This window comes from Zosterops lateralis, assembly GCF_965231275.1.
Source record: "Zosterops lateralis genome assembly, chromosome: 9".
NCBI classification, from domain to species: domain Eukaryota; kingdom Metazoa; phylum Chordata; class Aves; order Passeriformes; family Zosteropidae; genus Zosterops; species Zosterops lateralis.
In genome coordinates, this window is record NC_139769.1 from 231,455 (window position 1) to 254,376 (window position 22,922).

Below are 22,922 nucleotides of genomic sequence, written 5' to 3' on the forward strand. Positions count from 1 at the left end.
GAAACTTTATTCAGTTCTTTTTGAAAATATTTGCAACCAAAGTTTATTTTTGTAAACTCACAGAAATCAGCTTTAACATATAGACTGTATACAACTCAAATACAGGTAATACTTTTAGCAATAACTTACAGATACAAACTAACAATAAACTACAATTTCACAAAGAATTGTAAACATTTTGCACAATTGTCAGTTCTTTTAGGCAAAGTGCTCTTTTGATGACAAATAAATTAACACACACATAACTAGAGTGGACTACTTCCAGACAATACAAAAAGGTGTTTAATAAGGCTTGTAAACAATGTAATAGTTATTTATGGAGAATCCATAAAAGTGTCTTGCAGGCTAAATAGACATACATACCTGGGCAAAAATTATCTTCAAAATGCTTTGGGTGTTAAATAAAAAGTTAACATTAATATCTTTCCAATGGTATTTTCAATACACTATGACTTAAGGTTACATCTTGAATAGTTTAGATCCCTGATGAAAAGGAATTAGGTGTGACTTAGTGGCAGTTGTGTCATTGAATGGGGTAGCAAAGGCTGAAGTCCAAGAGCTGTAGGTGAATGAGCTACAAAAACAAATATTTACCAGTCAACTTCATTGAAAGTAGCAAAAGATTATAAGTCAGTAAATCCCACTGGCTAATGACAGTTCACTGTCCCAACTGTGCAGCATGTTCTGTTTTTCCTAACCCAGCATCCACACTCCTCCCACAACCTTAACACAACTGCTCTGGAGGAAAACTAGCTCAGGCCACACATGCAGCTCAGCCTGGCTCTCCCAAAACCTTTGCAGTCCCCTCCTAATAACAAATAAGAGCCAAAGTTGTTGACTTGCTGGGTCATAAGACAAAGACTGAAGCACCAGGCTCTCCCCCTCCCTCCCCACTGTGCATTACTGCAGGGGAAGCTGAAGCTCTCAGAGAATTTGCTGGGTTGTGCATACTCACAGTCCATGGGATAAAAACCAGGGAGCAAGTGGCAAACAGTTTTCATTAAAATTATATATTATTAAAATATGTGAAGCAGATATTTAAATAAGTATTTAATTTCTTATTCTTGTTTTAATAGTCCAGGAGAAGCACAAATAATTGTCTTCATACTCAGATCTTTAGCCATGCTACTGCACTGAAGGGCTACTGCTTTCTTAATGAGGTGTAGGTAGTAAATACAGTATTGATATATTCATTAGGTTTCTTTAATCAGAACTTTGTAAACTGTTCTTGGTATAGCTGATAATGTTTTTATGAGGATAAAACCAGCAAAGCTTTTATACCTACCGTCCATGTAGCTGTGCAGAGCAGTGAGCATAGTCCCATCCTGGGGTACGTATGCAGAGTATGCCATTTCTTCTAACATGGGTGGAGACAACCTGGAGGGCTGAACTGCTGTGACAGGAGCAGTAGATGAATGATTAGGACTAACGTGTTTCTTATGGCGTGCTCTGCAATTCTGAAACCACACCTGAAAAGAAGAGAAACACACGTCACATTGATAGATTGCATTCAATACCTGCACAACAACAACCTTGGAGGTTATCTTAAGCTGAGTTTACATAGTTTATTGGGCCTTTGACACAATGCTGACAGTCCAAATGGAAAAATTCCCATTCTAAACCTACAAGTGTGGTCAAGTCAGGAATGTGTCTTCAGTACCCAGCAGCCCACCAAGGACAGGGACAGGCACAGTGGGGGTCTGGGCATCTTCCAGGGCCGGTGTCCCCCAGGCCAAGCGACATCACCCACTCTGCAGCCAGATACCTCATTCCTATAGAAACACTCTGTCAGTCTTCCAGGCTAGAATGAGCCAAGGTAACTCAAAATTTTATTTTTATTTATATTAATACATAAATATATAAATTTGTATTATCTTTTTACAATCACGTTTACATGTAAAAATGCATCCATATGTTTGCTGAGAGACATCCTTCAAGCAAAAATTCCAAGTTTGTGTTTCAGTTTTGGTTGACATGGGTATATATTTTAACTCTGCTCTCTAGAACAAATTACTAGATACTCACTTGCTCCTAATGTCATACCACAAGACACTTTCAAAGAGTGCAGGTCTTAAGAACAGAATACTACGATCAGAAATATAGTTGGAATAATTTTCTATGCTATTTAGGCTGAGAAGTTTCTTCCTAGAAATCCTCCACACAAAGTGAGAAGAGAAACACAGCAAGTTTTCCAAATTACAATGCTTGTTCTAGAGCTATTCCTGACTATGGATGTTGTCTGAAGTTAAAACAGATTAGGATCTTTTTCTATGTTAGAATAACCTCAGAAACAATTGTGACTGAGCATTTCCAATGGACGAGTACCAGACTGTGAGTCAAGTAACTTCACACTGTTACCTGTATAACACGCCTGCTCAAGCCTGTTCTTTCTGCCAGTTTCTGAAGTGTTTGTGCATCTGGGTTGTTGTCCTGAGCAAACTGTGCTTGCATAACCTGAGAAGGCAAGATACAAGATAGCAGGAGCATTTGTGTCAAAAGCCACATTAGACAGTCTTTTCAGCCTATCATACTACTCCTTGTCTATCTTCAGGAAACTGTGGTGTTTTGGGTTGTTTTTTTTTTTTTTTTTTTTTTTTTTTTTTTTTTTTTTTTTTTTTTGTGTGATCATTAGTTTCTAGAGAGTACCCAACATATTAAAAAAAAAAAAAAAATCAAAAAGGCATGGACATTGTTTTGTACAAGTACTTTGTGAGGTAATTACATGCTGTGACAGTGAATTTATCCCTACAATGTTTCTCTTGTTGGAAGTCAAATCTTACAGCAGCCTCCAGGATGGGTACAGAGGTGCAACAAGCAGATAGAAAAGTATCATAAAATACCAAAATGCCAAAAGACCTCAAACACAGTAGATTGTAACATTTTAAGGTAGATTTTAAAATATGTTACAATCTACTTTAAACATGAAAAGAAGGGAACATGGAAGTTTCAATGACAGCAGCTGGGAAGAAGCTCTGAAAACAGTTCCTACCCTAATGACCAGTCATAGCTCCCCTTTCAGCTTCTGCAGGGGAAAAATCTTCCCTTCTGCTGAAATTCAAGCTCAATGTCCAAGCTCAATGCACCTGGTTGGATTATTGCTTGTGTGCTTTTTTTGTGTTAACAGCACCTTCTGTCTGCAGTCATGACTGTAATAGGAACCCAAGCTTTGAACAACCCCATTCCCTTTTATATGGCACTACTTTAACAGCTCACATGTTATTACACCTCAAGATGAGTTTCTCAACTATGAATTAGAGGACAGGCCAACAAAACAGAATTCAACTGTGACCAGGAGTTCGAAGGTCTGCTAAACCAAAGGCAAAGATGTACAGCCAGGATTAGGTAGAAAGTCAGAGCTCCCTTCTCACTACAGGTTAAAACCTCTAAATCTTGTCTTACCACCCCCTCTTACATTGGAAGCTGGCCCCGTCTTAGTGTTTTTCCCTAGAAAGCTAATTTAAGTGAAGTATTTATCTAGAGTTTGAAATAACTCTGGACTGTCTCAACAGGAGTTAATTCTTGCAAAGGCAACAAAAAGACAAGAAGCTTGGAAAGCAGAGGAGATGCAAACACTACCACAATTCCAACTTCCATCCTATTAATGTCTTGAAGTCACATACAGTACCCATCTTTACTACAACTTTTCACATTACGTAATCTAAAAAATATTTTCTCTATTATGTTCAGTGATGTAAATGGCTGATTAAATAGATTTCATCAAGCAATCAAAATAGAACCACCTTTTTGTTTCCACTCTTCAGAATTACGATCTGCCCCCAGGGAAATAAAGAGTTTGAAGAGTAATATTTCATGTTAAACTTCCAGAAACATGCTGTGTCTTGATAGTTCATGAAATAGTTTAAAGCCTTCAAGCTTTTCTTTCCCCCATATGCATAAAACCTTCTGTTGGTCCAGCATCCATAGCCTGAGCTATACAAGTTTTTAGCACAGTGGCTACCTGGAGTTGATCTGCTGTGAAGCTGGTCCGAGCTCTTTTTGCTGGTTTTGGATGGTTAACATCTTGTTCTGTTAGTAATGCTCCTTCCACACTAATCCCATTACCTGAAACATTAAAAAAAAAACAACAAAAAAACAAACTCTGCCTTCTAAACATTCACAAAGATGTTGTGTAAGTCAGACTTCAACAATAACCAGCAGCAGTTGGTCAGCTGAATTTCAGCTTAAAAACCCCATATTCTATTCAGAGTTAAATTGATCTAGCACCATAACATATTATCCCCTAAACAACTCCCTTGCAACTGAGAAAATAAATAAACCTAACATGATGTTTTATCAACAAGATATGCTGTTGCTTTCTTTTCCTTAGGATACAAAACAAGTTCTGCAGACTAAAAAACCCAAAACCAACAAAACCAAAACAAACAAAATCTCCCAAATGCGGAATAATTTACCATTATTTTGATTCAAGAACCTGTGCTTCCAGTCTTAAAAAAATTAATCAAATATATTTTAGTATGGAAAATGAAGTAAACCCCAACAATTTAATTAAATTTGAACCACAAGCAGAGTTCTTAACGCAAGCAGCACGTTACCATTCTCAACTTCTCTTTTCAGATTGTCCAGCATGCAGTCATAATGTACTCTGCAGAGGACTTTCTCCTCAACCAGAGCGAACTCCTCCCCGGTGGAGAGCTGCCTCTTGCAGGAGAAGCAGGCGAAGCATGCCAGGTGATAGACGTTCCCCTTGGCCCGCCGGACCCAGTCGGTGGAGTGGATGTGCCGCCCGCAGCGGGAGCAGCGGGTGCCGTACCGCCTGCAACGACAACGACAATGGCACCGGGGGCTCAGACAGCGGCTGGGCAAAGCCGAGCTCCGGCAGGATTGGGGGTCACTGCCCTGTGGTGGTGCGGCTGAAACCCACAGCACCACCACGGTGGCATTGCAAAAAAAAAAAAAAAAAAAAAAAAAAAAAAAAAAAAAAAAAAAGGTCAGCAAGGTTCTGTATGATAGCTTAAGGGAAGACTCTACTGAAACAGAGGGGTTAGTCGTGTTTTCAGAAGGCAAAGAGCAGTGCTGAAGCATTTTAACTGCTGCATGAATTCATAGCTCCTCATCATTCCTTTTATAAAGACAATTACTCCTAAAAGCTGAAAGATGGAACAGCAGACTGTCCAAAATTCTTCCAGTTTTTCAAATGCATTCCACACTACTCTAGTGGTAGCCTGAACTAATACATTTAGCTACATTACCCCTTTACTAATCTTTCAGCATCTTCAACAGAAGGGGGGGGGGGGGTGCAGAAACTGTATCTTCATAGTTATTTCCTCAATTTGCATCACATTATGATTTTTAAATAAATTTTAAAAATAATCTGCATTTACATTATTACACTAGAAAAATTCTCTTTGAAGAGGAAACTAGCCACCAAAATACATTTATTATTTAGATAAAAATTTGTCCTGAAGGTCTCTGCAGACCCAAGTTTTTTTAAGTCCCACAAAATTTAGTTTTTTCAGACGTTTACAGCAGTCAGTTTATCCCCTCCCACTCAGCATCAAACTTGATTAGCTGGATACAATCTATTCACTGCACAGCTGAGAATCCCAGAAATAGTTTGGTCTAGCAGTTAAACTAGAGAACTACTTAGCAATCACATCAAAATTAACAGCAACAATTTTTGCTGCTTTCTGGATCCAAGACTTTGCATCCTGAATACTACACTGCCAACAAAAATAATATTCTTCCTTGCAAGATTAGCCTGTAAATTTGAAAGAATCACATTCTAAATCAAACTGATCACAGAAAGGTGTAACTGCTGAAAGCTTCTTTTAACTATCATGGGATTTATTCTGGGTTGATTTTGCAGCTCCTTGTGATGCCTTAAGCCCCACAGCAGTGAAGGACTACTCCAAACAGATCATCTCAATTGTACTTTGCATTCTCAGCCAGATTACCCCAGGACAAGTCTCTGCACATACGACAGCAGGGACTGTCATAGCACGTACAGCCACACTGTGACAGGGACTCTGACTTATTTTCCCCTTGGTGCACACACAAGGAAGTGATGGTGTAAATACAGCAGCTATGCACAACAGGGGAAGGGCAGATGGGAGATTTAGCAGGCAGTCACATCACACAGTCTTAGGGTTCCCCAAGTCCCTTCTCAAGAAAAGTCAAAGTGGTGAACATAAACCTAGCAAATGAAGAAAGAAAGAGCCTCAAGCGAATTTAAGTTGTGGTTGAAGTGAAAAGTAACAAGCAAGTATAACAAGTTATCTGATAAATTATATTCCTGGATGATATACCTGAAATAATCAAGTTTGCAGAAGATATCTTTGTCTTTGATGTAGCAGCTGGTGTGCCTTCCCAGGGATGTTCTGCAAACGCTGCATGAGAGGCAGCGCACGTGCCAGCAGAGGTCATTTACCTGCAAAAACCCAACAGAAAAATACCCCTCAATAACTTCTGCTACCAATATTCCATTTTGTATTTACAAACCCTGCTTTTTTCCAGAAATGGTCTGAAGTTTTATGCACCACGATTCACAGAAAAATTATCTTGAATGCAAAACATTTTCTCTATAGAACTGCATGCATATTGAAGGTTAACTAATTTGACTCAGGTCTTCAGAATAAGCTTTCATGGGCTTGTAATTAAAAGAGAAGGGGAAGCAAGAGATACAAGTTCCATGCAGGTATTTTGCACCCAGTTCTGTTTTCACATCATTAGAGTAAGAAAGCAAGTTCTGGCCTTATATGACCTTGGGAAGGCACCTAACTTGCACACTTCTATTTCCTAGTCTGAATAAATTCCTGCCTAACAAAAAAACAAACCTCGCGAAGTTATTTAAAATTTTAAAACATGAGTATTGTTTGAAAACTGAAAGGAAATTTAAAAGGAAATTGAAAGGAAAAGTCTGTCAAATAGATACATACCATGAACCACTCTTCCATTTGCCACATTTCTCTTAAAGCAAAATTGGTGAATGGCATCTGAGTTTCAAAACAGCAGCAGGTGTTTTAACAGCAAATTTGATATTTCTTTAATATCAAATCTTTGCTATATGTCCATAGCAAAACTAAACATCATAATGGAATGCAGTAGAAGTCAGTGTTTTTGAAGACATATATAATTTTTAAGAATATAAAATAAATAAAAAGAAAAATTATTTTAATTGCTTTTTTCCTATAAAAGGAACTCTTAATTGAGCAGACATTGCACATCGCCTAAATAAATCATTTGACAAACCAAGACTCCCAGTGATCACAGAATTTAAGTAATAACCCTCTGGATAATCCCAGACTGTATAGGAGGAATTCTGAAAACCAAACAATGACTAAGTTTTATTTTTTTTTCCCCACTGAGGCAGTTACTCATCTCACACCAAACAGCCCATCTATTACCTATGAGAAAGCAGATTTGAGGGAATCCAGGACATGCCTTTCATCAAAGCATGGCCAGACAAACCACAGAGAAGGCAAGGCATGGACTCCAACACTCCTGCTGGGATCATCATTTTCAGTCATTCTTCAGCTGTAATTTTGCCGTTTGACCAATGCTTTCCTAACCCTTATCCTTGTTGGCAGCACCTTCCCATACGCTGACAAGTAACACCACAATATATGAAACTGCTGACAGCAGTTAAGAGCTGTCACCAAACCCACCCTCCCAGCCTCTCCCAGCGAGGCCCCAGAGCAGAGGGGCAGCGCCGGCCGGACCGAGCCCGCCCTGCCTGTGGCTCCCTGGGCTGCCCCCGGTCAGGCCCAGCCCCGGCCCGCTGCTCTGCACAGCGTGAGCTGAAATCCCGGCACTCAGACCCCTCTGCCTCCTCCTCAGAGACCAGCGCTCCTCCCAGAGCGGGACCAGCAGCTTTGTCCCATTTGGTGTCATTTCCCTGTGCTCCGCTTGTCAATTGTCAGGGCTGAAGTTGAGGCTGTGCTGCTGCTCAACTGGAGCATCGATTCCTCTGCCTCACAAGAGGCGGTAACAGCTGATTTAAACTCAAGGTTAAACAACTAAGAGGCCTTTTGCTCCAAGTCCCGTTTATCCTGGTTGTTCAGGTAGGAGACAGCAGTGATCAGTAAACTACATAAATTGCCAAAATGTCACTGGAGTTAACAGAACTGAAATGGAGTTCGAGTCAGGTCTGTTCCTTGTCCCTCCGCCCGCTCTGTGCCAGGCCAGGCCGCTGCAGGGGGGACGGGCTCAACTGGACCAGGGCTGTGGCAGCTCCTGCACCGACCCCATTTGAGCTGAACACCTGAACACCGCCCCCGCTGACATTGCCCCCGGACCGCCACACCTCAGCCAGACCTGAGCGGATGGTTTAATGACAGCACAGGTAACGCTCCCAGGGGTGTCACCCGCTATTGCTTTGCTTTGCGGAATATACAACAACTTTGTTAAAGGCTGACGAAATCAACCGACTTCTGCCACGATCGTTACTCTCACTTTTAAAAGGAAAGACAGCAAAAATCTAACCCAGGATAATATTAACGGCTATAATAGAACAGGCAAATCAACTCCCCTTATCGCCCTCCCCTCGACACCCCCCCAGTAACATTTCATGTTTAAAGCCACCTGGGTTTGTTTGTTTGTTAATTTTAATATTATCTTACTCGGTCCTGATTGCCAAGACAAGAGAATTATTCCGCACGCAGATCATTTCCTTCAATACGTTTGTTGACCACCTTTTGCAGGAATAACACATTTCCCCGTTTCTCAAGAGGCACTTCTGGCTTTAAGGCTCAGGACGCTCCCCCAGACCCGGCTCAGCACAACGAGGGTCGTGTTTGTCCGAGAGCCCGTTCCCCTTCCCTTCCCTTCCCCGCTCCTCCCGCCGCGCCGGGAACAGCCCAGAGCCCCCCGAGACACCGAACAGCCGAGCCGGGGCTCCTCTCCGGCCCCAGCACCGCGAACGAACGCGCGGGGACCCCGCACTGCCAGCAGTGTCCGCCCTCCCGGGGAGGGGAGGGGAGGCTGGGCCGCGGGGGGACCGGGAGGGCTGAGCCGTAGAGAGACCGGGGGGGCTGCTGTACCCCCGGATCCCCCCGGGCCCGGTTCCCGGGGCTCTCCGGGCGCTGCCGGCGGCCCGGGTGGGCTCTGGCTGGGCGGGCCGCCCTCCGGCCCCGGCGGTGGGGGAGGTCGCCAGAGGAAGGGGCTCGGCTCGGGCCCCGTTACCTTGAGCAGGTACTTGTCCACGATCTCCAGGCCGCAGCTGCTGCACACGCACTTGCCGGGGGCGCAGCCCGAGCCCGAGGCCATGGACCGCGGCGATGAGGAGGGCGACAGGGCAGCGGAGGAAGAGCAGGAGTCCTCGTCAGCTGCTGCGGGGCTGGCCTGGGGAGCGCGGGGAGACCGCGGTCAGCTCCGGCCGCGCCCGGGGCCCCGCGCCGGCCCAGCCTAAGCCCCGGCCCCCGAGGGTCCCGCCGGGAGCGCCAGGCTCAGCCGCCGGCCCCCGAGGGTCCCGCCGGGAGCGCCAGGCTCAGCCCCCGGCCCCCGAGGGTCCCGCCGGGAGCGCCAGGCTCAGCCCCCGGCCCCCGAGGGTCCCGCCGGGAGCGCCAGGCTCAGCCCCCGGCCCCCGAGGGTCCCGCCGGGAGCGCCAGGCCCGGGCCCCCGGCCCCGCCGAGCCCCCCCCGCCCCGCCCGCACCTTCTCCGCGGGGCCGCCGAGCGCGGGCAGGTCCTTGTCCTCCAGCCTGCAGACGAACATCGGGTCGCTCTTCCAATACATGGCCCTGCCCTAGCGCATACCAGCCCCCGGCGGGCGCCCAGCCGGCTCCGCGCACCCCGCGCCGGGCTCTGCTCTCAGCGCCTGCAGGAAAAAAGTTTTGTTTTCAAGTGGGTGGACCTGCCCCTCCGGCCTCCCCTCCCGCACAGAACCCGCCTTCCCGCGCGGCGGGGCCGCGATCTCCGCCAGCGAGCCCAGCGAGGGGAGGAGGCACAGGACCCCCCCAGCACCAACAACAACAAAAAACCAACCCCCTCCCCCCAGAACCCCCTCGCTTTTTTTTATCTTTTGCTGCAGCTCCCCCCAGCCTGAGCACACGTTCAGTTCCATCTCCCTGTGAGAGAAGAAAACAAACACGGAGGAAAGCGAGAGCCCCGGTGACGGGAACGATTGTCCCGCGCTCCCGAGTCCCAAAGCCCAGGCGGATCCTGCAGCCCAAACCCGCAGTTTCCGCACCCACCCCGGTACCTCACCTCCTGCCTGCGGCTCCGAAATCCCTTAATAAAACCTTTCTCATTTAGCTAAACGAGAAGGGGCTGAGCTGCGGGGGCTCCGCGCTCCCACAGGTGCGGCTGGTTCACCCCGCGGGCGGGGGGCGGAGGGTGCCCGCCCCTCTCTACCCGCGGAACCGGCCGGGGTCTCTCCGCGGGGGCTGTGGGTTACAAACACCCTTTCCCCGCCATCACGAATCTCGTCCGCAGAGTTCCCTCGCACCAAAACCCCCGATGGTGCTCTCGGGACACCAGAGGAGAATAAAGCAGTGGTTTTCCCTCGCAGGTGAGGCCAATAACGGTGTGTCTGCCCCTGGGCACGTGTTTACCCGCCCAGCTGCTTCCAATTAAACTCATCGTTGAGTTTCCATCTTCCCCTCAGCCCCGCGTTCAGCCTCACCGAACCGTGGATGAGCCTCGGAAAAGCGACCTGAGAGAATCGTCCCTACGTTTAAAACACGCTGGATTTGATGAAAGGAAATTTTGATAAAAGCGCCCGAGGGGCTGTGTGAAAGGGAAGCCCCCTGTTGTTCTCCCTCTGGAAAAGATGATCGTTGTTTCCAATCCCGGGACAAGATCCCCGGGAGCCGAACCTCGGCTGTGCCGGGCCCCGGGAACCCGGAATGTCCCGACAATTACTCGTTTGTCCAACGGTCTGTCCGGCCGATTTAACCTGGGCAGAATCTCGCGGGCAGAATCTCGGTGCCCCCGACACCGCTGTCCCAGCGAGGCAAGGAGGGTTTGGGGTTTGCCGTGACCGACACCCGGCCCGGAGCTCCGAGCGCGGAACACGGACACGGCCGGCCCCAGAGCCCCGGCCCAGCCCCGGACAGCGCCTGCATTGGCCCCGAGCCGCTTTTCTGGTCTCCCCCGAGGGCCCGGCGTGTGCTCGCTCAGCCTCCCACCCAAATGCGGCCCCGATCCGCCCGAGCCCCCGCCCCGCGGGCTGCGGCCCCGCAGAGCGCCTGGGGACCGCACCTCGGCCCCGCAGAGCGCCCGGGGACCGTAACTCGGCCCGCAGAGCGCCCGGTGACCGCACCTCGGCCCCGCGGAGCGCCCGGGGACCGTAACTCGGCCCGCAGAGCGCCCGGTGACCGTAACTCGGCCCCGCAGAGCGCCCGGTGACCGTAACTCGGCCCCGCAGAGCGCCCGGGGACCGCACCTCAGCCCCGCAGAGCGCCCGGTGACCGCACCTCGGCCCCGCAGAGCGCCCGGTGACCGCACCTCAGCCCCGCAGAGCGCCCGGGGACCGCACCTCGGCCCGCGGAGCGCCCGGTGACCGCACCTCAGCCCCGCAGAGCGCCCGGGGACCGCACCTCGGCCCGCGGAGCGCCCGGTGACCGCACCTCCCAGCAGAGCGCCCGGGGACCGCACCTCGGCCCGCAGAGCGCCCGGGGACCGCACCTCGGCCCGCAGAGCGCCCGGGGACCGTAACTCGGCCCCGCAGAGCGCCCGGGGACCGCACCTCGGCCCCGCGGAGCGCCCGGTGACCGCACCTCGGCCCGCAGAGCGCCCGGGGACCGCACCTCGGCCCGCAGAGCGCCCGGGGACCGTAACTCGGCCCCGCAGAGCGCCCGGGGACCGCACCTCGGCCCGCAGAGCGCCCGGGGACCGCACCTCGGCCCGCAGAGCGCCCGGGGACCGTAACTCGGCCCCGCAGAGCGCCCGGGGACCGCACCTCCCAGCAGCGCGGGGCTCTGCTCCCCGTCCCTCTGCCCGAGGCTCCCCCGGGCTCTGCTCCCCCCTGTCCGCAGCGGGGCAGGTCGGGGCGTTGGGCTCGGGGCTTTGGGCTCGGGGCGTTGGGTCGGAGCGGGACCAGCGCGGGCCCCGCCGAGCCCCGTCCCGCCCCCCGGATCTCCCCACCCGTGACAGAGGCACCTCCGTCGCCTGTCGCCGGCAGCAGAACAGAAAACGAGCACCTGGCGGGGGCTCCGAGGGACGCGCCGGGACCCCGCGGTGAGGGCTGGACGGGCCGGGAGCGGCGTCGGGGCTGCGGATGGTCCGCGCTTCTCCTGCGCCTTCAACGAGATAAGCGATGAGGTCGGTGCGCGCCCCGAGGAAGGCGGCGGGTCAGATTTCTGTGGAATAACCCCCTTCCCACGCACCTTTTATCTCTGGAAATGCAGCGGCAGGAGTCAACAGTCGATCTGCGCGTTGTTTCCCGCGGCGATGGTGAGGTTACGAGCAGAGGGAATTGACGCTGCGGCGCTGGAGGAAAAACGGCCTGGGGGAGATTCTCCGCCTTTCGGGCCGTGTCCGGAGCGGCCCCGCCGGGGGACGAGCGGCCCCGGGCTCTCCCCGCCGGCCCCGGGCTCTCCCCGCCGGCCCCGGGCTCTCCCCGAACGCCCCGAGGCCTCGGAGCAGTGCGAGGGGCTGGGGGAGGCGGGGCGGGGGGCTCGGGGGTCACCGGGGCCTCTCCGGGGCTGGATCCGCTGCCCCGGGGCGCGGGGGGTTCCCGGAGTCAGGAGGAAAACGCGCCCGGGGAACGGTCCGGGCAGGTCCGGGTTTGTTACGGCCGAAGGGGCTCCGCGAGCGGTTCTGCCGAGCTGTTGAAGAGGGGCTGTTCCCCAGCAGCGGGCAAACACGCGATAACGCCTGCAGGGCAGTCTTTGGGCTCGGTTATCCGGCACAGACCTCGGCCCGCGCGCCGGTGTCACCCGTCTCTCCCAAGTCCGGTCTGAACTTCATCGCTTAAATTTCATTCCCTCGATATTTTAATGAATATTCCCCGCATCGTTTTCTGCAGAGATGGAAGCAGCAGACACGCAGGCTCCAGAGAATTCCCGGCTCTCGCACACCCCGCTCTGCCGCCGCCGTCTGTGAGCGCCAGAAGGACGGGACCCCCGCAGGACCCGGGCAGGACCCGGGCAGGACCCCGGGCAGGACCCGGGCAGGACCCGGGCAGGACCCCGGGCAGGACCCGGGCAGGACCCGGGCAGGACCCCGGGCAGGACCCGGGCAGGATCCGGGCAGGACCCCGCAGGACCCGGGCAGGACCCGGGCAGGACCCCGGGCAGGACCCGGGCAGGACCCCGGGCAGGACCCCGGCAGGATCCCGCAGGACCCCCGCAGGACCCCGGGCGGGTCGTCGCGGTCTCGGCAGAGACGGGAGGGGAGGGGACGCTGCCGTGGGGCGGGCGGGGGGCCCTGGGCCGATCCCGCCGAGGCGGAGAGCAGAGCGGAGCGGGGACTCCGGCGGGGACGTGTCTGTTCTGGTTCCTCTCTCAGGAGTCACCCCGGGGTGTTTGTCGGTGCGAGCGCGGCCCAGCTGCACACAGCAGAGATCGCTTTAATACTTGACGAACACGATACGGCACGAAGAAAACACTGGACGCGGAGAACTGGGGCTGTTTTCACAGAGGGTGCGGGCACACGGACTCCTTCCTCAGAGCCCGCACCGCCTGCGGGGGATGCGGCTGGTGCCTCCCTCCGGAGCCTCCTCAGCGACCCCGGTTCTGCCGTCAAAACGAGTTCTGTAAGAAATTAAACCCGCCGGTGTGGTCAGCTCGCGGAAAACGGGCACCGAGACCGGGCGAGCCGGGTGCCCACCCCCGCCCGGCCCCGCTGGGCGAGGCGCTACCGGAGCCCGCCCGGCGCGTCCCGGAGCCCGCCCGGCGCATCCCGGAGCCCGCCCGGGGCATCCCGGAGCCCGCCCGGCGCTACCGGAGCCCGCCCGGCCCATCCCGGAGCCCGCCCGGCGCATCCCGGAGCCCGCCCGGCCCATCCCGGAGCCCGCCCGGCGCATCCCGGAGCCCGCCCGGCCCATCCCGGAGCCCGCCCGGCGCTACCGGAGCCCGCCCGGCCCATCCCGGAGCCCGCCCGGCCCATCCCGGAGCCCTCCCGGCGCTACCGGAGCCCGCCCGGCGCTACCGGAGCCCGCCCGGCGCATCCCGGAGCCCGCCCGGCCCATCCCGGAGCCCGCCCGGCCCATCCCGGAGCCCGCCCGGCCCATCCCGGAGCCCGCCCGGCGCGTCCCGGTGCCGCCCCGCGGGTCCCAGCGCTGCCGGCGGGACGGGCGCGCTCCGGGGCCGGGACACCGGGGGACACGCCGCCCCTCGGCCGAACGCCACCCCATCTCCCCCCGGCAGGAGAGGCGGGACGGCTCAGGACAGTGCGGGACAGGGGTCACTGCCCCGGGGCTCCCCTCGCTTGTCTCAACCGCCTCTTGCACCGCTCGGGTGTTTGCACACCTGGGAGCGTCCGGAGGCTTTTCATCCGCAGGGAGCCGCGTCTGGGGCCGCGGAGCCTCTCGGGCTGCGGGAGGAAGAGCCGAGGCAGCGCCCGCAGCTCCCTGAGAGCTCGCACCCCGCTGATCCCGCCCGCGGGAAAAGATGCAGGGCCTGGACTGGCCCTGAGTAGTTGCGCTGATTTAACGGGAGGGAAACGGGCCCGGTCTCTTACCAGTGACTCGTTTTCCGAATCAATGCAAGGCGCCTCCATTGGGTCGGGCGGTCTGTCTCCTTTTGCGGGGCCGGGATCTCCCAGGGCTGCGGACGCGGCTTTTGTTCGCGGCTCTTCCAGGGCAGAGCTCTCTGTTGTTTAGTTTTGAGTGGCAAGATCAGTCAAAGGGAAAAATTCCTACTTCCTAACTGGATTCCTGGCTCTGTGGTTCCCCTGCCAAGACCAAGAATTTGATGCCATTTACTTTTTAATTTTTTTTAATAAAAATTTTAATTTTTTTTTAGCATTTTTCCCTTCCCTTCAGGAGGGCGCTGGGGCGCAGGGGCAGATGGCGAGCCGGGGGTCGGTGAGATGCAGCCCTGCGTGTTTTCAGAGCGCTGGTCCTTGCACTGCAGGCGGGAGTGCGGGGAGCAATCCCGACATCCCAGCGCGGAATTTACCCCGTTTATTTCAGCTCCTGGTGGCTGCGCTCTGAACGCGCTGGATGAACGTCTGGATGAACCCCGTGCCCGTCCACACCAAGTGTCGCATCCCTGCGCTCCTGAAGTCGCGGTGACACTTGATGTAGAAATTGACTTTTTAACCATCTGCGCATTAATCGTGTCCCTCCGTCACTCGGGGAAGCGCCGGGACAGGGGGAATTAGAGCACGATCAGGTCATGTGAAAGGGTGTTTTGCCCCTGGGGTGATGGAGGCAAAGCCAAACTGGACCCCGCGGCGGGTTGGTCACAAATTCACGGGCACGACCCGTGGGGATGTCCTGGTGCGGCGGGCGCGGAAAATCCGCGCTGGAGAATCGGCTCTGCCCGCCGGGCTCCTCTCGCTCCTGCTCCCGCCGTGAATAATCTCCCGGGCAGGAGAACAGCCCGTGGGGAGGCGCGGGCCGGGCCGCAGGAGGCTCCCAAAATTTCGGCTCCTTGGGCCGTGCGGACAGGGCAGAGCCGGGAGCCCCTCCCTGGCCGGGCTCTGGGAAACACCCGAGGGGGCGGCAGCGGAGGAGCGTCCCCAGGAGTTCCCTCTGCCCCCCGCGGGCCGTCCGGTCCTCCGGAGCCCCTCCCGCGGCCGGGTCTGCAGGACACGGGGAAGGGGAGAGGCCGCGCCGGACCCGCGCAGGTACCGCGGACCCCGGTGCTCTCCCGAACCCCCGCGGAGCCTTTCCCGACGGGACCGGGGGGCGCCCTGAGGCGGCGCCTTCACCGCGTCCAGCGGAGCGCGATCCCCGCCAGCGGCGAGCGGAGTGCGGAGTGCCCGGGGCTGTGAGCGGAGTGCGGAGTGCCCGGGGCTGCGAGCGGAGTGCGGGGTGCCCGGGGCTGTGAGCGGAGTGCGGAGTGCCCGGGGCTGTGAGCGGAGTGCGGGGTGCCCGGGGCTGTGAGCGGAGTGCGGAGTGCGGTGTCCCCGGCCCCGGGAGTGCCCCGCAAAGCCGCGGGCTCACAGGGCCCGTCCCGCCCCGCCCGCCCCCGGGGCCCGTCCAGGCCCCTCCGGCCCGTGGGCCGCGATCGCCGTCGGGGCGGGAGGACAGAGGGGACGGGGCGCGCGGAGAGGGGGCGGCCGAGGCAGAGTCGGGGGCGGCAGAGGAGAGAACGCCCGGCGGGGAGCACCGGGAGGGGTGGGCCGGACCCGCCGCGGCTGCGGGAGCGGCTCGGGGGCCAAACCGGGGCTGTCCCGGGCAGAGCGGGCCCCGGGGCCAAACCGGAGCGCAGCCGCCCCTGCCCGCGCCGGCGATTGTCCCCAGAGGGAGGACTCCGGCCGGCCCGGGGCTTGGCAAGGACGGAAGGCGGCGGGGCCGCGGGTCCCCCCGGGGGAGGCGGTTCGGGCTCGGGGGAGGCGGTTCGGGCTCGGGGGAGGCGGTTCGGGCTCGGGGGAGGCCGGTTCGGGCTCGGGGGAGGCCGGTTTGGGCTCGGGGGAGGCCGGTTCGGGCTCAGGGGAGGCGGTTCGGGCTCGGGGGAGGCCGGTTCGGGCTCAGGGGAGGCGGTTCGGGCTCGGGGGAGGCCGGTTCAGGCTCAGGGGGCCCGGCTGCTCTCGGCCCCGCCGAGGGGGCACCACCCGCCACCGCTGCGGGAACGGCAGCTCCCTCCCCACAGAACAGAAAATGCTTTCGGAGAAAAATCAGACTTTCAGGGCAGATTCGTCGTTCAAATTCTTCCCCAGCCGATTTATGACTGCGTGTTTATACGTGTTAATGTGTGTATTAAAGTGCAAATATCAGTTAAAGACCGAGCGCATTTGGGACCAGCGAGCTGGGGATGTTCTGTTTAGTGAGTTTGTTTGGCAAATCGGGAAGGGAGCTCATAAAAGAAAGGAGATCCATTCAAACCAGCTCTGAAAAACACCGAGAGCCCAAAGAAACGAGATCCTGGTTTGCTGCCCACGAGTTACAACTGACAAATGTTTGCATTTGTCTACGGGTAAATCAAGATTTACAGTTTTGTTACTGGTGTTTGATGTGATGCTCCGAAATAAAACACATTTCTTTGGAAAGTGCCGAGGCTGCAGGTTTTAAGTAGCAAGAAGTGCTGTGTTCTAAGCAGAAATGAGAAATCTTATTCTTCTTGGTGCTTGCAATTTTTAAACTGATATGGCAACATTAACTCTTGACTGACACAGAACGGGGTGGGGGAATTTTGGCTGCTGCCAGAGTGATGTTGACCTGGAGAATGAAATGCCTGGACAGTGTGTTTGTGCTCAGACATCCTTTATTTATCCCATCTTCATTGCAGTTCATACCAGTGTTTTGGGGGCTTTTCACATGATGTTCATATGATTGTTCCCCATGTTCTCGTGATACTGCTTTATGTCTGAACGTTGGTGTAGGATGGGATGCATGATCCCACAGCAAGTATTTCAGACAGCTAAATCTCTGCAGGGGTACAAGGGGAGAACATATGGATTCTATTCAGTGCTAGAGGCTATGAATGTGCTATCCAGCTATGATATGTGTGACTAGATGATATATACAAAAAGAATGGAGCCCGACCAGACAGCTATTACACCTAAAGACCAAAGAAGGTGTTGGCGTAACAAAGGACTCCTTCCCATACTGAATGAATAGTGAATGTAGACTAAGAATGTTGATTGGTGCAGCAGAAAAATGAAAATGTGAAATGTGCAGTGCCTGTCTAGCCACAAATACATCTTCTGGAGCAGAGGCAGCAGTTGGGACTCATCCCTGCAGTGAGAGGGTAACTGGTGTGGTCTGTGATGACACTCCCTGAGGGGACTGGTTTTGGCATTGTTTTGGCAAGGATATCACTTTACTGATACACTTGCCAAACTGACAGATGAGGTATCTTTCTCATCGCCTGCTGCCCTGGGGAGAGTCAAGAGCTTTCTCTGCAATGTTTAATTTATGCTGTGTTCTGCCACGTGGAGAATTTGTGGCTAGCATCAGTTGTATCTTTGTGCATTTCAGGGGATCGAGACCTTCTCTCTGGTGCTCAGGCTGCCTGAAAATCGACAGTTCTTGAACTTCTCATTTATGCTGCACAAATGAGAAGCCCTGGCTCTCATCAGGCACTAGGAGCAGCCCAGCAGGGCAGGGTCACATTTACCATCTTCGGGGGAGAGGCTTGTCCACCCACGTAGGGGAGAAGTCTGGGCACCATTTGGAGAAAAATGAGATGAGAAGGGGAACCCACAAACTGAGTCAAGGTGGTGGGAGAGCAGCTGGACCATCCAACAAAAGTCATCTGCTTCATGTTGTATTTCTTTTCTGCTTTGTGGCAGAGTTACCAACTTCTGTGCCAGGAGTTACCCCGTGAGTGTCTGTGGGCACTGGTGGGACATGTGTAAGTCTGTGGGCAGGTAGTTGGTGTCTCTGTGTGCACAGATGGGCTGATTTAGAACACCCGAAAAGGGCCAACAACTCTTGGACCTCTCCTTGTCACGTGCACACGGTATGGTGTGTGGGGTGGGAAGGAATGTGGGGCTCTGTCTCTGGTGCTGGCACATTTTCAGCAGCCCAGGTGTCGGTGTTACACTGGGGACACTGTGCTCACCTCTCCCTCAGGCAGAGCCTGTGCCAGTGCAGCCCCACCCCTGGCTGTGCCCCAGCCCCACTGCACAGCCCCTGCTCTGCCCAGGGCAGCACCCACCTCTCCCTGTGCCTGGTGTCAGCGAGTGGGGGCTTTGACCCTCAAAGGGGTCTGTGTGCCGGGTGTCTGGTGGTTACCTGGTGTGTGCAATGCCTCAGCCAGAGACACAAGTCTGGCTTCTGTCTGGGTGCTTAAAAAAGAGCAAAGGAGGCTCCCAGGGCGTGAGGTGCCTGCAGAAATGTCAGTACAGAACATGAGGGAGGTGTCAGTGCAAGTCAACACGACATTTCTGTCTTTCTCTATTTCAGCAAGTGTCAGACCTTCCCCATCCTCAGGCTAATGTCTGTCTGTATATTAACACCGTGGTTAAAGCTTCCTTGCACTAATTATTCCAAATAGCAGATTCTGTGTAATCATATTTTCACAGTCCTGAAATTGTTGAGCAACTTTTTAGCCAGAAATCCAAAGAAGCAGTGGAAGTGTTTTTATTGGAGTCAGTAGGAACTGTGCACTTTACACACTTCTCAGCTCATAACAAATTAAAAGCTTTGTTTTGGTTTGGCTTTATCTGGATGTGGCAATTTCTGATTAGGATTTAAAGAGAGGACTTAAAATTACTTAATTGTGTTTTGTGTACCTCTTATTTAACACCGCAAGCAAAATAAATCAGAATGGGATTAATTCATTTTAATTTGTTGTTGTTACCAATTATATAATTAAGACCTCAAATACAGAAACACTTTTATTTGAGTAGGAAGAAGAATGTTTTAAAATAGGTATGTAAGAGAAATAGAATGTATTTTCAGGATCAGTCTTAATACATCATGTTATGTTTATTCCTGGATCCTGCTTTCTCTGAAGTTCATATCACTGAAGAGTTCTAAAGGTTGGTGCAGCTGAAGCTTGCCTTTCTAGCTCTGCTGCTTTTCAGGGCTTGTAGAAACTCTGTTTTTACTGTAAGAGAAAATCAAGAACCAAGTATATTTTCACCAGTTTGATTTGGCAAATGAACTTACTTTTACCCACTGTGTAAGCACCAGTTGCATTTTGATACCAGGAGTAGTTAAGACAGGGCAGCCTCCTCTCCAAGAGCATCTTTGTGGCTTCATTGGCCACAACATCCCTCGTTTTCTCACAGGGGATGAGGCAGGAGATTCCTTCAGCCTCCCTTTCAGAGAACAGTTAAATGCCTTCTGGCATTTTTGTTCATAATTTTGAAGCTCAGTTGAGATCATCTGCTCCCACAAAATGTGTTTTTCACGGTTTGTGTCAGCCTCTAGCCAGGTGCACTTCAGGGTGTGCCTGGAGGCTCCTTCCAGCTTGGTCCAGCAGAGAGAGCAGCTCTCACCTCCTTCAGGGTCACCTGGAGAACTGTCCTCCTGTGCTGAGTGCCATGGGTCACACTGGAGCAGGATTTGCCTGTTTACAGCCCTCTTTCTCTTGTTTTAGGTGTAATATTGGGGGGGAAACACAAGCTCGTGGATCTGATACAAAAGGCTTTAAAGTCCATAGTGAGGAATGAAAAAGGAAACAGAATTAGACCAGCTCAGTGCATAGAAATGATGGTTTAAATATATTCTGCACTTCATATGAATGCCTCCTTCCATTTAAGTTCCCAAATAAAAACAGTTATTTTGGGAAAGCATTGGAAGAATGATGTATGCAGTTAACGGTGTAATATCTTCCTCTGCAAATGGGATACTGGAGGAAATTTAACATTCTGTAAAAGTGACATGTTGTTTCTCTAAACTGTTTCACTTGTGACAAGCTGATTTTTAAAGTATTTGTCCATCAGAAATTTTCTGACTGGTGCTGGTGTAAAGTCACAATTGTTTATTGTGTTGAGATGAAGCCAAAGTTCTCTAACCAGTTAACTGAATTTTGCCTGTGTCAAGCCCTTGTTTCTCAAGAGGTGTGGAAACCAGCTGTGCTGTGGAGGAAGGGGTGGGATGGGTGTGCTGGGGCAGGGGAGGATTGTGGCCTGGACACTGTCCCCGGGCAGGTGGCCTGGTCAGAGCTGCACCCCAGCTGGGCTGTGCCTGCCCTGCCACAGCCCAGACACACACTGAACACATCTAACCAGATATTTTCAAGGTAATTGTTCCTAGAAGGATTATCAGATTATGTGCCAGTCATCCTAGGTTTAGCTAATTTCATCTAAAAAGATCAGGGATCAGGGAGCCTTGCTTCTGAAATCAAGGGCATTCTTCTGTTGAGCTGAGTAGATAAGCTGTCCCATTGTGTTTCTCAGAAGTGAAGGAACTTTACATTTTCTCAAATCTGCTGCCAATGTGCAGGGCAACACTCGAGGTCAGAGAGCAGGAGTGGGGCAAAGCATTGACCACCCAGTGTGTGCAGTTTACTGAGGTCAAAGCAGCTGGTGGGTGCAGGGCTGGCAGGGCTGCCCATGCCATGGGTGCCCCAGGGGTGCTGGGTGCTCACCCCATGGACAGCCCTGTGTGGTGGTGCCCCCTCCTTCCTGGGCCACGAGGGACTTGCTCCAGGAGGGGACGGCTGGGGGCTAAACCCTGTCTGTACCTCCAGTGCCTTGCGAGGATAACAGTGCTTGTTTTTGGGAGAGGATGCTGCCCTTCACCAGCTCAAGGCATTATCAGTCTTGATTCAAAGCCTTAACGGCCTCTGGAACAAGCACTCACAGCACTGTAGTGTCTTATTTATTTGCTTGATAGAAGAGTGCAAATGAATTACTGTTGTTCAAATGCCTCTAAATTAGAGCTCTTGATCATCAATCTACCATCTCCCTCTGGTGTTTTTGTTTTCCTTTGGGGGGCTGCGGGATGAGTTTTGACTTGGAAGTGAAAACTTGGGTTTTAAGGCTGACACATGCCAAAGAAGGGTATTTGAAATCCCTGAGAGCTTTCCAACCATACGCCACAGGAGATGCTCTCCCACTCAGACAAACCCAGCCTACAGTCCTTCTTCTTGCAGAAAGAGCCCCTCACAGTGTTCCCCTCAGCCCTTAATGAGTTTAGTCTGCAGGATTTCCTCTTCCGGTGACATTATCAGGAGAAATTACCCTATTCCATTACCTGTGGCCAATGAAGGCTGACAGGCCTCTCCCCGACTGTGTCTGACGCCCCCAGGACAGGAAAGTATTGTCTGGACTTAACCCTTTGAGGCTGCTCTCACCTCCACCTTGCAGCGGCAGTGCTGCAGCAGTAATTCTGTTTAGTGTCACCCTCCTCTCTGTCCCAAATGCTGCATTGCTGGGGAGATTCCTGTGCCCATATCAGCCCAGGGCTGAGCTGCTCTGCAGGGAGCACACCTGGCACAGCCCCAGAGCTGTAACTTGGAGGATGGAGGGGGATTTGTGCTTCTTGTGGATGGTTTTGGTTTGTGGCTGCCTTCTTTCCTGGGGAACAGAGGGTCTTTCCTGCTCCTGTGAGGCAGCAAGTGTTAAACCCTGCCTGGGGGCCCTGATAAAGATTTGCATTTCTATCTCTGCTTCTGATTCTTCAGATTTTCAGAGGCTTCATTAGCCAAATCACTAGTTTCACTGCTTGGAGAATTATTCAGTTTTTTTGTTAATGGCAGGCCTTCATGTAAAGCTTGAATTTGGCTTCTCAGTCAGTTTGGTAATTTTTATTTGGCCTCAAAAGTATTCCATGGCTGGAGGACATGCTCTGTGTAAAACTCACAGCTTCATCTGGTAGTCATTTGTCATTTACCAGGCTTTGGGCTTGCTGCCAGCTCAGCTGTTGCCAAACAAAATGAAGACAAGGGAATAAAATGATTATCAGAAAAGGGCTTAGCAATGTTGCAAACGAAATAAACTAGGAATAGCTTAAAACTAGGATGAGGATATATATAAACAACCACAAAAATTACAGGGACAGGCATCAAGGGAGTTCAGATTTCCCCTAGACTAGAGTCCTCTTCACTCTGAAAATGTTTTTGTATTGTCCCTCAATAAATGGGATTTAGTGGACCACCAAGACAAAATTTCTGGTGAGCCTGGAAAAATGAACTTGTTTCTGTTTTGTGTCCTTTGCCTACAGAACAGTTGGAAGTCCATTTTCAAATGGAGTGCCTAAATCCACAGAAACTTGGAAAAAAAATCAGTTTATGAGATTTTTGGGTTGAAGGACAGAGCACAACAGGTGAAAAATTTTGTGTCACATACATCAACTTTAAATTATCATATTTAATTTGTATAAGGATTTGTTGTTCCTTTACCCTACCACTACTGGGTTTTTGTTTAGTATGCACATTTAGGCAGAAGTTGTAACTTGATATTACAAATTAGAAGTCAAAAGATAATGCTCATTCAACAAATACTTTATTAAAAT

General features: G+C 52.7%; 1 protein-coding gene across 1 annotated transcript; it reads right to left on the reverse strand.

Moving 5' to 3' along the window:
* Positions 1-241: 241 nt before the first annotated feature.
* LHX8 (LIM homeobox 8) lies at positions 242-9,692 on the reverse strand (the record flags this gene model as incomplete). Its single annotated transcript, XM_083867965.1, has 8 exons — positions 242-574; positions 1,286-1,469; positions 2,359-2,454; positions 3,959-4,062; positions 4,554-4,774; positions 6,267-6,388; positions 9,142-9,300; positions 9,612-9,692. 8 exons carry the CDS (start codon positions 9,690-9,692, stop codon positions 498-500), a joined length of 1,044 nt encoding a protein of 347 aa, XP_083724091.1. The 3' UTR covers positions 242-497.
* Positions 9,693-22,922: the final 13,230 nt, after the last annotated feature.